Raw genomic sequence first — 12,711 nt, 5'->3', positions numbered from 1 at the left:
CTTTATGTCATTTCCAATCTTCCTCATTAATTAATTAATTTACTTATTTATTTACTGGATATTGCTGCTTTCTAGATAAATACCCAGTTATTTCTTGAATCCTGCTCAATATTGCATCACAGCAAGAAAACACCAAAGACAAATGCTCGCTGTGTGGAACTTTTTGATATCAGGACAATTCTGGATGCCATTTTATCTTTATTCTATTCTTTTAAAACTGTAATAGCTCAGGATCCACTTATGCTAGGCACAGTACAAAAATGTCCATTCTGTTTTGCAAAAAAAAAAAGACATTGTGCAGTCACCACTTGGTACTGCATGTGTGGGAACAACAGAAATGGAAATGTGGATCCCACCCACATTTGCTATGAAGGTAAATGTGATTTTACCTGCCTGTAATTGGGAATTTTGCATGTAATTGGGAATGCTTGTCCCAAAGAGCTTAAATACAGTTTAAGCAGAAGGATGGAGAAAACAGGCACATAAGAGGGAAGTAGAGCAGAACAGTGAACATCAGCATAATAATCAGCAGTCTGAGCACACCATCAGCCTCATCCATATTCTTGCATTTTATCAATTATTAACAGACTTTTATGGTGAATATCTTATTCTCTGCTACACCATCTGCAAGTTCCTTTCTGAAATAAAGGGTTTCTGCCTTTTTCTCGCAGTCTTTGGCCTTTACCTGGCAGGCCTGAGGTCAGCCACAGCTAGGCTGCAGAAGGCAATGGCACTGCCATTATCCCTGGGGTTTCCAGTTGCCTTCTTCTGCCCATGAGCTTCTCCATTTCCATGGCCCCTCTCTCCACGGCTTCCCAACCTATAAGGCTACAAGCTTTGGCATGTTTATCCACTGGTTGCATGACAGTGTAATTGCACACAACCATAGAATGTTTTGAGTCCGAAGGAGATCTAGTTCCAGCCCCTCAGGGGTGTCTCATCAGCGTGGCTTTCAGACGCGGGATGAGGGCTACCCTTGGCGGTCGCTTCGGCCTGGCCGGCCGCTCCACACTGCTGCCCCCGCGCAGTGGGCGCCGAGACCGCATCGCGCATGGGAACCGAAAGCTCCGGCCCAGGTTTCCGGGCTTCCCGGCGACCGGGCGCCATCCGGGGGGAAGCGTTTAGGCGACGGCAGCCACGGGTGGGCTGGTGTACGTGTGATGAGTGCATCTTTAAGGTTCTTCCCCTCTCTGCCCTCGTACCGGTAGCGCGGTGCGTCGCGGCACAGCCCCGGGGCATAGCCGGTGCGGACAGCGCTGAGCCGGGCCGCCGCCGCCCTGCGCGGACCCCGCGTGCTGATACGGACAAGCTGCGCGGGGTTGTCTGCCGATTCGCTGTCTGTAGGAGCCTCTGTGTTACTGACTTTAGCCGTATTTAAGAGGGTCTTCCTTGAAGGAAGGAAGGGTCGAAATTGTCTCGGCGTTTGGGGTGGGTTAGCGTCAGGTCGCAAGTCCCTCCAGCAAAACTTAGTTAAACTAGTGCTGCTGCTCTTCATCTATATGTTTTTGGTTTTGTTTCAGATAATGCGTTGAAAAATGCATGGAAAGCAGGCAAATGAGATGCGCTAGGCTTGAGGAGCCATAATGGCTGATGCTGATTTCTGTGTTAGAGATCATGTTTCTGGTAAGCTTTTCCCTCAGTGCGGCATGCTAACCTTATCCTTGGTGAAGGACAGGTGAGGAAACTGTTTGTTTTGGTAGGCAGTTATGTTCCTGTTGGATGCTGTGTTTCATAGATAAGCAGCTAGATTTTCAATTGTCTGTTTCGTAGTTAATTAATGATAGAAGAAGCACTTTATGTTCCTTAATGTGTTTATTGCCTTTATTTATTTATTTATTTATTTATGTGGCTGTCTGGAGTACTATAGACATCATAGTGTTTCTTGAGGCCTGAGAATATACAGTCAAGGCAGAATAATCCTTCAGTGTCAAATTTGGAAACACTGACTTTTCAACTTTAAGTTTTGAATTAATAGGAAAACAGGCAAGAGCATTTTGCATTTATTCCCATGCATCAAAGGACAATGAGGGAATCTGAGATACCTTTGTGCAACCTCGCTTTGAAGACTTTACGGGTGTGTGGGGAGACTGCTGTGCCTCCAATAATTTTTATACTTATCAAAAAGGATTGTTTCACTGTAAGGATAGTGGAGTTGAATCCTCTTCTATAATTTGAATCCATTTCTAGATGGCTTGAGGAACAATTCTCCTTTTCCTTGCAGCAGACTTTTTTTTTTTTTTGAGCTTGTTTGGCTTGCTTTTGTTTTTAATAAGGTCTCCTCTCCTTTATTGTTAACATTCCCAATTATTTTTAATATTTTCCGATATATTATGTATTTAAGCTCTGATCTTTATTGATCCTCTCATCTGGACTCATTCCATTAAGTTCATATACGTCATTCAATTTGAAAGGCAGTGTTCAAAACAGGATAAAGTATTCCAGTTGAATTCTAAGCGGTAGCATGGGCGATTTATGTGCCTTTCAAGCTCTGTTTCTGTTTATATATCCTGGTAAAACAGTATAGTATTGGCATATTCAACATCTGTTCTAACTGCCTCCAGGTCTCTTGTTTTTAACTGTTAACTAGTTAGCTGTTCATCTTCTAGTTGAATATTCCTCTTTAGTAGAAGATCTTGTCTTCTTAATGCGATTCCAGTTTTTTGTTGCTTTTTTTTTCCCTTTAGACCTCTGATTATCTGTTTGCTATCATCTGAAAAAAATAAGTAAAAATAATATGTATTTAAATAATATTTAGACTTAAGAATGCCCTCTGTGGGCCTTCAGTGGCCTACATCTTTATCTTATTTTTCTGCATGACCTCACAGACGAGAAAAGTGGAGTCAATTTAATATTAAACTAGGCCTAGTCTACAGACTAGATCTGTAAACTAAATCTGTATCACACAGGGAAGTACTTTTTCTGATTCTACACAAGCCATTTCCAGGGCTTGCAGAAGAGAATATTCCAAACTTGTCTTTTGTTCTTTGATCTTAGCAGCATGTTTATTTTTTAAATGTGGAAGGCGAAGTTCATGATGAAATAGATATGGAGAAATCTATCCTTAGTGAATACAATTTGACAATGTATTTTGACCACACAGAGCTTCATTTCTTAACATTTTTCTCCTTCTGCATTGCCTTATTTGAGCTTAAAGTCTTTCAGTGGCAGATGACCAGCTCTACTCTGCTTTTGACACCTTTTACTACAGAACACTTTCCTCATTCATCAGATAGAATCTTTAATACATTTATAAGCTAAATAGAAAATCCCTTGTGTAATATGCCACAGCTGTCTCTCGCTTTGGACTTTTTTCTTTGCATGTCACTGTACTGTTTGAGTACTTCCCTGATGTGTAAATTAGATCTTTATGACAGCATGTTAGCTAAAATTTGTCAGTCTTAACAGCTCTTTCTCTGGAGGTTTTCCTTCAATTCTAATGGAGGCTGCCTTGAACCATAGCTATACAGGAAGTTCCAGCACAGCTGAGAAGCATACTACTTTTCTCAGCCTACCTGTCTCTGCATTCACTGAAGCACAAACTAGAAAACATTCTGTGTCACACATTCACTCTAAGCTCCTTGCCTTCATGTGACATGACAGCAAGGGGGAAAAGGGAGTCTCCTAGGAGCATTATGTTTTGCATGTTCAAAAGGCTGAAACTGAATAGCTGTTAAAATTATACAGGAAGCAAATAGTAAAGGAAAAGTTCACTTTTTCATCTGCTCCATAGTGTTAAGTCTTAACTCGAACAACTGACATTAGATAACTAGTTGGTGCAGTAACACCAGCATCTAAAGTACACATCCAAACATTATTTCATTAAGTATCACGCCTATGAGAGATGGAAAGATCCTACAAGATGACTGAGTTTCATTTTGTTGAAAATAAGAAAAACCTTGGTTTATCAGTTATTTTTGTTCTCTGGTGCACTTGTTTTAAATCTCATCATAGCTTGCTTTACATTGCAGTAGGCTTTTATTTTTTGGAATTACTTTAAATGATCTTCTCAGGTATTTTTGAATTCTTAAAAACGACAGACATTGTCTATCACATTGGGAGGTAGCAGGGCTTTTAGAAACACTGAATAAATTAACTCTGGTGGCATGTAGAAAGAATAAAGAAATTGTGAGTTACAGTGTCAAAATACCACAAATTGTAGTTGGTGAAAATGTATTGTGTACCTTGAGGGGAACAACTAATAATTGTTTTCCATGTTCATGGGGTGAAGGGCAAAAGAAGTAACTTTGTAGTAAAGCAAGGTTCAGCTGAGCACAAGGAAAGCTTGGTGAGAAGGACAAACATTGGATAGGGAACACTGGTGAAGTTAACTTCCTTTAATAGAAGTGCTTAAAAGCTCTTTGGAAGTTGTCTCTGATATGAGTGGAAGGTTTGGGCTAAAAGGTTGCTTGGGATGTTCCTATGAATATTTTATTAAAGATGCAGTTAATGAGTGCGTGAGAAGATTCTTATTTTCAAGTCATTGTGGTCCAGTTGAGACACAGCATATCACTTAAGTGTGTTCTGACTTGAAAATTTCAGAAGAGTAAAAGACTGGTTCGTGACTTTGGTTTATTCTAAAACATTCACTGCGACAATTTAAGATGTTTATGTTTACAACCATGCATATGCATGGTTAAATACTGAAACTCAGATGTTGTAGCTTGGTTTTGTTGCAGCAGACAGCCTGTGTTTCATCCTCATTCTGATGATAGTTAATGGTTACAGTCTGCTATGCTCACTGGCTGGCTGCTGTATGTGCCATTCTGAGATAAAGTAAAAATGATTGCTGTTTTTTCTGCATACAGTTGACAAGACACACAAATGTAAGTTTGTGCTTTGTTTTAATGTAATAATTAATTCACTTCCTACAAACATTGCATTCATTTAATTTTGATTTTTTAAGTCCAAGAATCCCTAGCTCTTACCTTTTTTTATCATCTTCACAAATTCCATGTGTGGGATTTAGAATTCTTTACTAAAAATTCTTAATTCTTTACAATTCCTAAGTGTTGTAGGGAAGAAAAGTATTGTAATAAGTTGTTTTTGTTGTTGTTGTTGTTTTTTTTAGTATATCCTTTCTTTGTGAATAAACAAAACCTTATAATGTAGCTGAACTACAGATAACTTAAAAGTAACAGGCAGGATTAAAATATGTTTTACAGCACTGGTTACTTAAACTTGCTTATTCTGAAAAGTAGTCCAGATTTCAATATTATATCAAATAACAAGTGAATACTGAGTTATCAGGAAGGTATTTTAAACCAAATTAAATCAGGAATATTATCTGGATGTTTTTGGTCTTTGGGGGGGGAGGGGGGGGGGGTAAGAGGAGGGGGGGCAAGGAATCTTGTATTAATATAGGATAAAATACTGTTCTGTTGTTTTTTTTTTTTCTCTTATTTTAGGAACCTGTGGTATCTCAGTTAAGAAAACATACTGCTTCTACAGCCTGTCACTTTAGTGCACAATTGATGATTTCACTTGAAATACTCACCTGAAGAAATTAACAGTAGGCAAGGTATAACTGCTTTCTAACAATGTTAAGAATTCAGCATTGTGTAACAGCTAACACGATACCCAAGAAAAAGCCATATACTTGTGATATCTGCTATAAGCTGTTTGAAACTCCCTCAAAACTAGCAAGACATTATCTGATACATACTGGTCAAAAGCCATTTGAATGTCACGTGTGCTGTAAAACATTTAGGCAGTTAGTCCATCTGGAGAGGCATCAGTTAACCCATAATCTGCCTTTTAAGTGTACTTTTTGTCATAGAAACTTCAAAAATATAATTACTTTATTGAAACATCAGCAGCTTCATAATGAAAATTATCAGAATTGTATCAAGCAAGAAGAAAAATCTGTGAGTTCTGAGCAGGACAGGGTCACCTGTGGGATATTTCAATGTTCTGTGTGCTGGAAGTCTTTTACAACTGAACAGAGGTGGATACTACATCAGTGTCAGAAGGCAGATCATCTACGTGGTACCAGAAGGAGAAAGAAAACTCATGTTTGTGAATCATGTAACAAGACATTTCCATCGAGATCTAAGCTAGAACGACATTTCCTTATTCACACTGGGCAGAAACCTTTTAAGTGTTCTTCATGTGGCAAATCTTTCAGACAGTCAACGCATTTGAAAATCCATCAGCTCACGCACACTGAAGAAAGGCCCTTTCAGTGCTGTTTTTGTCAGAAGGGTTTTAAAATACAGAGCAAACTCATAAAGCACAAACAACTCCATGCCAGAAATAAGGCTGTCTCCAATATCATATACAAAGGAAAAAGTAAATATCTCAGGCTACAGAAACTGTCAGAAGGAAAGATGGATAGTTTTGAGAATGCTGACACGTTGGAGTTGCAGGAGAATGAGCCACATGATGTTTATTCAATTTATGTTGTACCATTTCAGTGTCCAGTATGTGAGCAGTGTTTTGAAACAGAGGAAGTCCTAAATTTGCATAAATGTCGTTATCTAAGAGATGATAAAAGCTCAGATTGCAAAACAGCATGCAGCCGTACAGTCAGCGTGAAAAGCAAGATCATGATGAAGCTGAAGCGCACTGGAGGAAAGGGATCAGGTTCTTCTGTGACTGGCAGAGAAAAAACGAAATCAGGTCACTTCAGGAGCCCTGACCTGACTGCAGTTAGAGATCAGCATTCTGATGAGAATGTTTCCACTAAAACTTTCAAGGACTGCTGTAGCAAGCTTGACCTGTGCAAGGCAGTCAGTTGGATGAAAAGAAGTTTTGCTGTGCCATTACACTGGCAAGAGCACCTGGAGGCTCTCAAAGTAGGAATTAATTTAAAAGGTGTGCTTGCTGGTGAAAGCATGTTAAGCATCAATGATGCAGTGCATAATAGGGATGATGCTTTTTACGGTTCATCAGATGATGGCTTCTTTGATAATGCAGAAGTACTTCACTGTGCTTTTTCAGCTCCTCCTAAAAATATACATAACCGACACAAAGTGTGTAAATGTGACAGATGTGAAAAAGTATTTCCGTCTTCATCCAAACTTCAAAGACATTACCTTATACACACAGGACAGAAGCCCTTTGGCTGTAATGTTTGTGGGAAGACATTTAGACAGTCAGCTCACTTAAAAAGACATCAGCTCACCCATACTGAAAAGAACTCCTGTAAAAGCCCTGTTTGCCAGGTAGAATTTGAAAATCTGAGCAGATTTTTCAATCATCAGGAAGATCACGTAGAATTTGAGTCTTCTCGGCCTGTGGGTTATTCAGATTATTCTCAAGCACCTTCACAGGCACCTGGCTTTCAAGAATTTAAGCTAACTCAATCAAATCAAGCAGCTGAAATCAAAGTTGAAATTGAGTCAGAGGACTTTCTTCTTGATGCTGGCAGTAGTAACATGGAGCCTTATATGTGTAGCAAATTGTTGGAAACAGAGCAAAGCTGTTACAGTTACTGGCATGATTTTTCAGAAAGTATTGAAAAAAGGCAACTGTATCAGTGCAGTCTCTGCTTTAAGACATTTAAATCACCTTCTAAGCTTGAAAGACATTACTTGATGCATGCTGGACAGAAGCCATTTGAATGTTCAGTTTGTGGTAAAAATTTCCGACAGTCTCCACATTTGAAAAGACATCACCTTACTCACTTTAAAGAGAGGTTAAAACTGAGTTCCAGTCAGCAACAACCAGAGAATATATTGTTTTCACTGAACCTGGATGCTGTCCTCTGAACTTGCACATTAACATTTTTGACTGTATGATCATTGAAAAGATTATATTAAAGTGAACAACTAAGTGAACAGGATTATCTTTCTGTGTTGTGAAGACAACCTGATAAAGAGTTAATTTGCTTTTATCAGAACTGACCACTTGATTATAATATCTGGAACTGTGAGAAGGTGGTAAAAACAAAACAAAGCAATAAAAAAGCTACTTCACTTTTCTTCACATGTATTTTTAAATATGCATTCTTACTGTATTGATGGTGTCATGACAATCTGCAGTGCTCCATACTCTTTCCTTCATGGTATTTTTATGACACTAAGCTGTTCAATGATAATTATCAGAAAGTAAAGATAAAAAGGCAACTTCTGGAATACAGGAAAAATGGTCCTGCTGCTTTCTTCTGGCTCCCTGTACAGTGCAAGCAAGTATTCAAATGTTGTGTACATTTGCTGTATTTAGTTCGTGCTTTTTTCAAAGAGATTAGAAGTTAATTTTAGATGAACAAGATATAGGAAAAAAGAACAAAGCTGAAGAAGTGGAAAGTAGTACTTAATGAGAAAAAAAACTGTTGACTAGCATTATAGAACAGTTAATAGAGGGAAAAAAAAGCCTAACTCCACATTTGTAATGTTCTTGGAGATCTATGGGTGAGAAATTACATACTTTCCTTATTAACGGTAAAACAAAGAGGTAGTGTTAAAGTAACAGGGTTCATAATCAATCCCTTTTACCACTTCATTATTTCCACTTCTTGCAGTATCTCTTTTCGTATCTTTTTCATGCAATATTGAATTATTTTCTGCAAGCAAAGAAGGCAAAAAATTATCATGGGTAATACACATGCAATTATCTGTTCCTTCTGTTGTGCATATTGCACCAGTAAAAGAAATGTTTTCTAAGGTGTGATAAACCAGGCAAGGAGTTTTGTCGGGAAATCACGTTCTTGTTACATTAAATATAAGAGACTAAAAATGACTTTTAGATCAAATTAAGTAATTCTGGTTTTGTGAATGGAATCTGTGGTTATACTTGTGGTAAGTAGAGAGCTTTACCTGTGTTCATGTGGGTTTGGAAAAAAGTGTAGGTACAGTGGAGCTTTAATCGTTAAGAAAAGAATGAAGTTCCTTTTTTTTTCTCTTCTTTCGTTTTTTCTGAAGAAGAATCATAGAATCACAGAATGGCTTAGGTTGGAAGGGACCTTAAAGATCATCTAGTTCCAACCTAAGCCATGGGCAGGGATGCCATTCACCACATCAGGCTGTCTAGGTCCCCATCCAGCCTGACCTTGAACACCTCCAGGGGTGGGGCATCTGCAGCTTCTCTGGGCAACCTGCTCCAGTGCCTCACCACCTTCTGTGTAACGAATCTCTTCTTAACGTCAAACCTAAACTTTTAGTACCTTTTTCTTCGTTATGCAACTTCTGAATATTTTAATCCTGAGGTTTTTTATCCTATATCTAAAAATTAACAACTTTAAGTTATGTGGCATTCTTTTTATTATTTAAATATTTAAGTAAACCTTTTTTTTTTTTTTTTTTGACTTGAAGTGATTTCTCTAGGTCTTGCTGTGGAATAGGCTTTGTAGTAGTTGATATAAATGAAGTGAAGGATGAAAAGAGTTCTTAGCATATTTTTGTGTGTGTTATTTCCCACTTTCAGAGAGAATGTAATATAACTATGATTTTTATATGACAGACTAATTCAGTATCTTAAGAATGACTGTAGTTATATACTGAGATTTTTTTGTTCCCATGTGAATTGTTTTATATTGAATGAGAATACTTCGTAAAATGTTTTGAAGGTTTATTGTAGGGCTCTTAAAATAATTGTAATAAACTATTTTATTTATATTGCACTTTTATTGTATATTTCATGTGCAAACCAGTGTATTGAAACTATATAATATTCAGTATGCAGAGAAGTTAGACTAGATATTAGAATAATTTAACACTTTGCATGTTAGAATAAATAGGTTTTCTTTCTGAGTTAAATAAAGTTTAATATTTTTAAAGAGAGTAAGTTTTGTTTTTTTGTTTTTTTTTTTAAAGAAGGCTCAGTCATTTGAAAAAATATATATTCTTAGCATTATGTTTGGAGAAAAATAAACTTGGAGTGTTTTGAGAATTATCAATTTTAGTGAAACGGAGGAAAGATAAATACAGAAAGATAAATTTGAGGGGCAAGTAGAAGAAAAAGAATATTAATGTCTGGTTAATTGGGAATCTAAGGTTATGTTTGGGCTCCACGGGATTTTGGAAGGGCAATGATGGCCATTTTGCTTATCTGGCTCTATTATATTTATCAAAAGTTTTGTGCTAGTATAAATTCACAGTTTTAGGGGAATTACAGCATTAAGCAGCTAGATGTAAGTAAAAGGTTTCTACAGGTTAGGGGAAAAAAAAATCTAAGATTGAAATCTTCACTCTTGAAGTTGACACGAAAATTCTGCAGCTACATTTGAGAATTTGAGCTAGAGTGATTTTTCCAAGTGTTAGGAATAATACTTCAGGTTGTTATTTATTTTATATTAGTCATTTTCCATCATGCTTCTAGGCAAGTTCAAGCTATCAGTCTCTGAAGTACATTTGGTGGCATAAACATTGCCAGTAATTTTGTTGGAATGAGCTGATAGATAGTAGTAATAACCTCATAGAGATGTAGTGGTTTCTTGTTGTGTTTCTTTAAAGAGAATCCACAAAACTAAAGCATATGTAAACAGGAAAATGGTTAGATCCCCCTATGATAATAGTGAACTTATTTCAGGAGAACTTCTAAAACTACATGGATTCAGCTGTGAGAAAGTTCTATGTGACTTATGAAAAAAAAAGGACAAATAAACAGAACAAGTTTAAAGGGATGGGTTTTTTCTGAGTCAAAGTATGCAATACTAAATTCACTGGAACTGCAGTACAATCTGATCACAGTCCATTTTCTTTCTAAGAAAACAGCTATGGTGAATTTTAAAACATTTATGATTTTACATGGTTGCCGTGCTCTCCTTGCAGTGCTTGTAGAAAGTCACAACTTGAATATATATATGTACTGGGAAAAAAAATCTAGAAAAAGAAACTGTAAGAAACATTTTTTCATTTTTTAGCTACCTCTCACTAAGCAATTACATTTTCACTTCCTGTGATCTCTCACTAGTATTTCTGTAGCCAACATGAAAAGTTAATGAGGCAAATGGAAAACAGATACAAAAGAAACTTAAGTTAACGAGACTTTTAGGCTTTTAAATAGTGATGCTGGATTTAATGCTTAGTTTTTCTGGCTGCTTTCTAGCAACAGTACCTCATTTGAGTAACAATTAGACAAGTATAGTTGGATGAGTCTTAAATCAAACGCACTATAAATTTGATCTTTCTAATGGCCCCTGGTAATAATGTTCCAAACGTCTAGGTGTCCTAAATAACTAAAGAGTTCACGGTTCATATTTCTAGTACAAAGTTTTGTGGATTTTTTTAAATGCAAATCTGAACTTAATAGCCTTGCTTTTATGGTCTGATGGCTGAGAGACAGTTATAAGGAAAACGAAAATTACAGAAGTGGCTTTTCTCTGCTCTCATATACCTTATGTTCTCCAGGTTGAGCTTACTGATCATATTTCTTCATATAAGTCTGTCAAGCAGCTTTTACGCAGCATATTTCTAGCATCTGTTTAAAAAGTAGATCTTCAAAGTCCATTAATGTGTTAATCTCTCTATATCAACAAAATCACACACAAGTAGAATTGGTTATTTCCTTGTTCAGAAACTGCTGTTCTAACATGAGCATTTTCTGGCACAAGCTGTCACATGTTTTTAAATGCTGTTCTACATTTGCACGCTCCAGGATTTCAGTTCCCATCTTCTTACTGGATCTGCTGATGAATGACTTGATTCTTCTATGTACCTGATGTAATTTGTATATGCAGCTGAAATTTTTCCTCTTCACTGGAGTTCTTCCAGTATACATGATCTTAATTTGTATGAATCTGTGAAAACCCATATGTGACTTCACAGAGTTGTTCGTCACATATGTGCTGCCATGGCATGCAGAACAGTGCCTTGGGTACCCGTCCCAAAAAGCTCCACAGTTCTCTGATTGTCTAGCTATGGTGGGCTATGAAGAAAATACATTTCGGGGCTGTACATGAGGTGCATGAGTAACAAAGAATGTGGTATGCAGAAGGCGATTAAAGCTTTCAAACTGAAAAAGTTTGTAGAGGAGATGTGTGTCTTGACAAGAATGTATGTGAAAGAGGTCTGAGGGCCCATCTATGGGTCTGAGTTAATCATTTTGGTGCCACACACTTGAAGTAGTGGTATGAGAAGCAGTGCATGAGTATGTGAGAAGGTGACCAGCCATGACGTAAACAGTGGAGCGTATCCTTCAATGCAAGCAAGAGCTTTGGGTATTTAGGTTACTTAAGAGCATATGGAAATAGTGGCTACCAAGCTTTGCCTCTTGTTGCTTTGCTTGATGTGGAACTAGAATGTGAGGAATGCAGAAAATTATTTGGTCACTACTGTGAAAATACACACACTGTCTCCCATGTATGTTGCTAATACATCAGACTGATTAAACTTTTACTGAATTCAAGGGAAACACTACTTTCTTGCCATGCAAATGTGTGGGTTTTTTCTTTCTTTAAAAATAATATACATTTTAATGCTTTGTATTTGTTTGAAAACAGCTTGCTGAGCTGCAGAAACTCAGCTGATGTCATCATTTTTTCCTTAATTTTCAAAGAGGGTCCTGTTTGTAACAATGAAGTCCTACTAAGCTGACTAGAAATCAGCTGAGCCTTCTATACATCTCAGGTTTTTTTGTAGGGAATTTCTACTAGGTGTAGCATTTCTGTTACTAATATCTGGTTTGTGGGACAGATGGAGAAGTGTAAGTAAATGATAAAAAAGAGAAGACATTTTTGAAAAGCTAGAAACTGTAGTTTTAAAGGGGTTAAGCTGCACTATAGATTTTAGAGGGAAATTTCCCCATAGAAATGTTATCATATATCAGTCTCAC

General features: G+C 37.2%; 1 protein-coding gene across 1 annotated transcript; it reads left to right on the top strand.

Moving 5' to 3' along the window:
- Positions 1–1,119: 1,119 nt before the first annotated feature.
- ZNF770 (zinc finger protein 770) lies at positions 1,120–8,237 on the top strand. The gene is made up of 3 exons (XM_065755706.1): positions 1,120–1,141; positions 1,521–1,623; positions 5,406–8,237. Exon 3 carries the CDS (start codon positions 5,538–5,540, stop codon positions 7,707–7,709), a length of 2,172 nt encoding a protein of 723 aa, XP_065611778.1. The 5' UTR covers positions 1,120–1,141; positions 1,521–1,623; positions 5,406–5,537; the 3' UTR covers positions 7,710–8,237.
- Positions 8,238–12,711: the final 4,474 nt, after the last annotated feature.

Source organism: Cyrtonyx montezumae, unplaced genomic scaffold, assembly GCF_038088225.1.
Source record: "Cyrtonyx montezumae isolate F1298 unplaced genomic scaffold, pur_monq_1.0 scaffold_10, whole genome shotgun sequence".
In the NCBI taxonomy this organism is placed as follows: domain Eukaryota; kingdom Metazoa; phylum Chordata; class Aves; order Galliformes; family Odontophoridae; genus Cyrtonyx; species Cyrtonyx montezumae.
The sequence above is the reverse complement of the archived record's forward strand: the minus strand, read 5'-3'. Positions and strand labels throughout refer to the sequence as shown.

Coding starts and splice junctions, on each gene's coding strand:
- ZNF770 (XM_065755706.1), top strand. CDS start 5,538: ATGTTAAGAATTCAGCATTGTGTAACAGCTAACACGATACCCAAGAAA.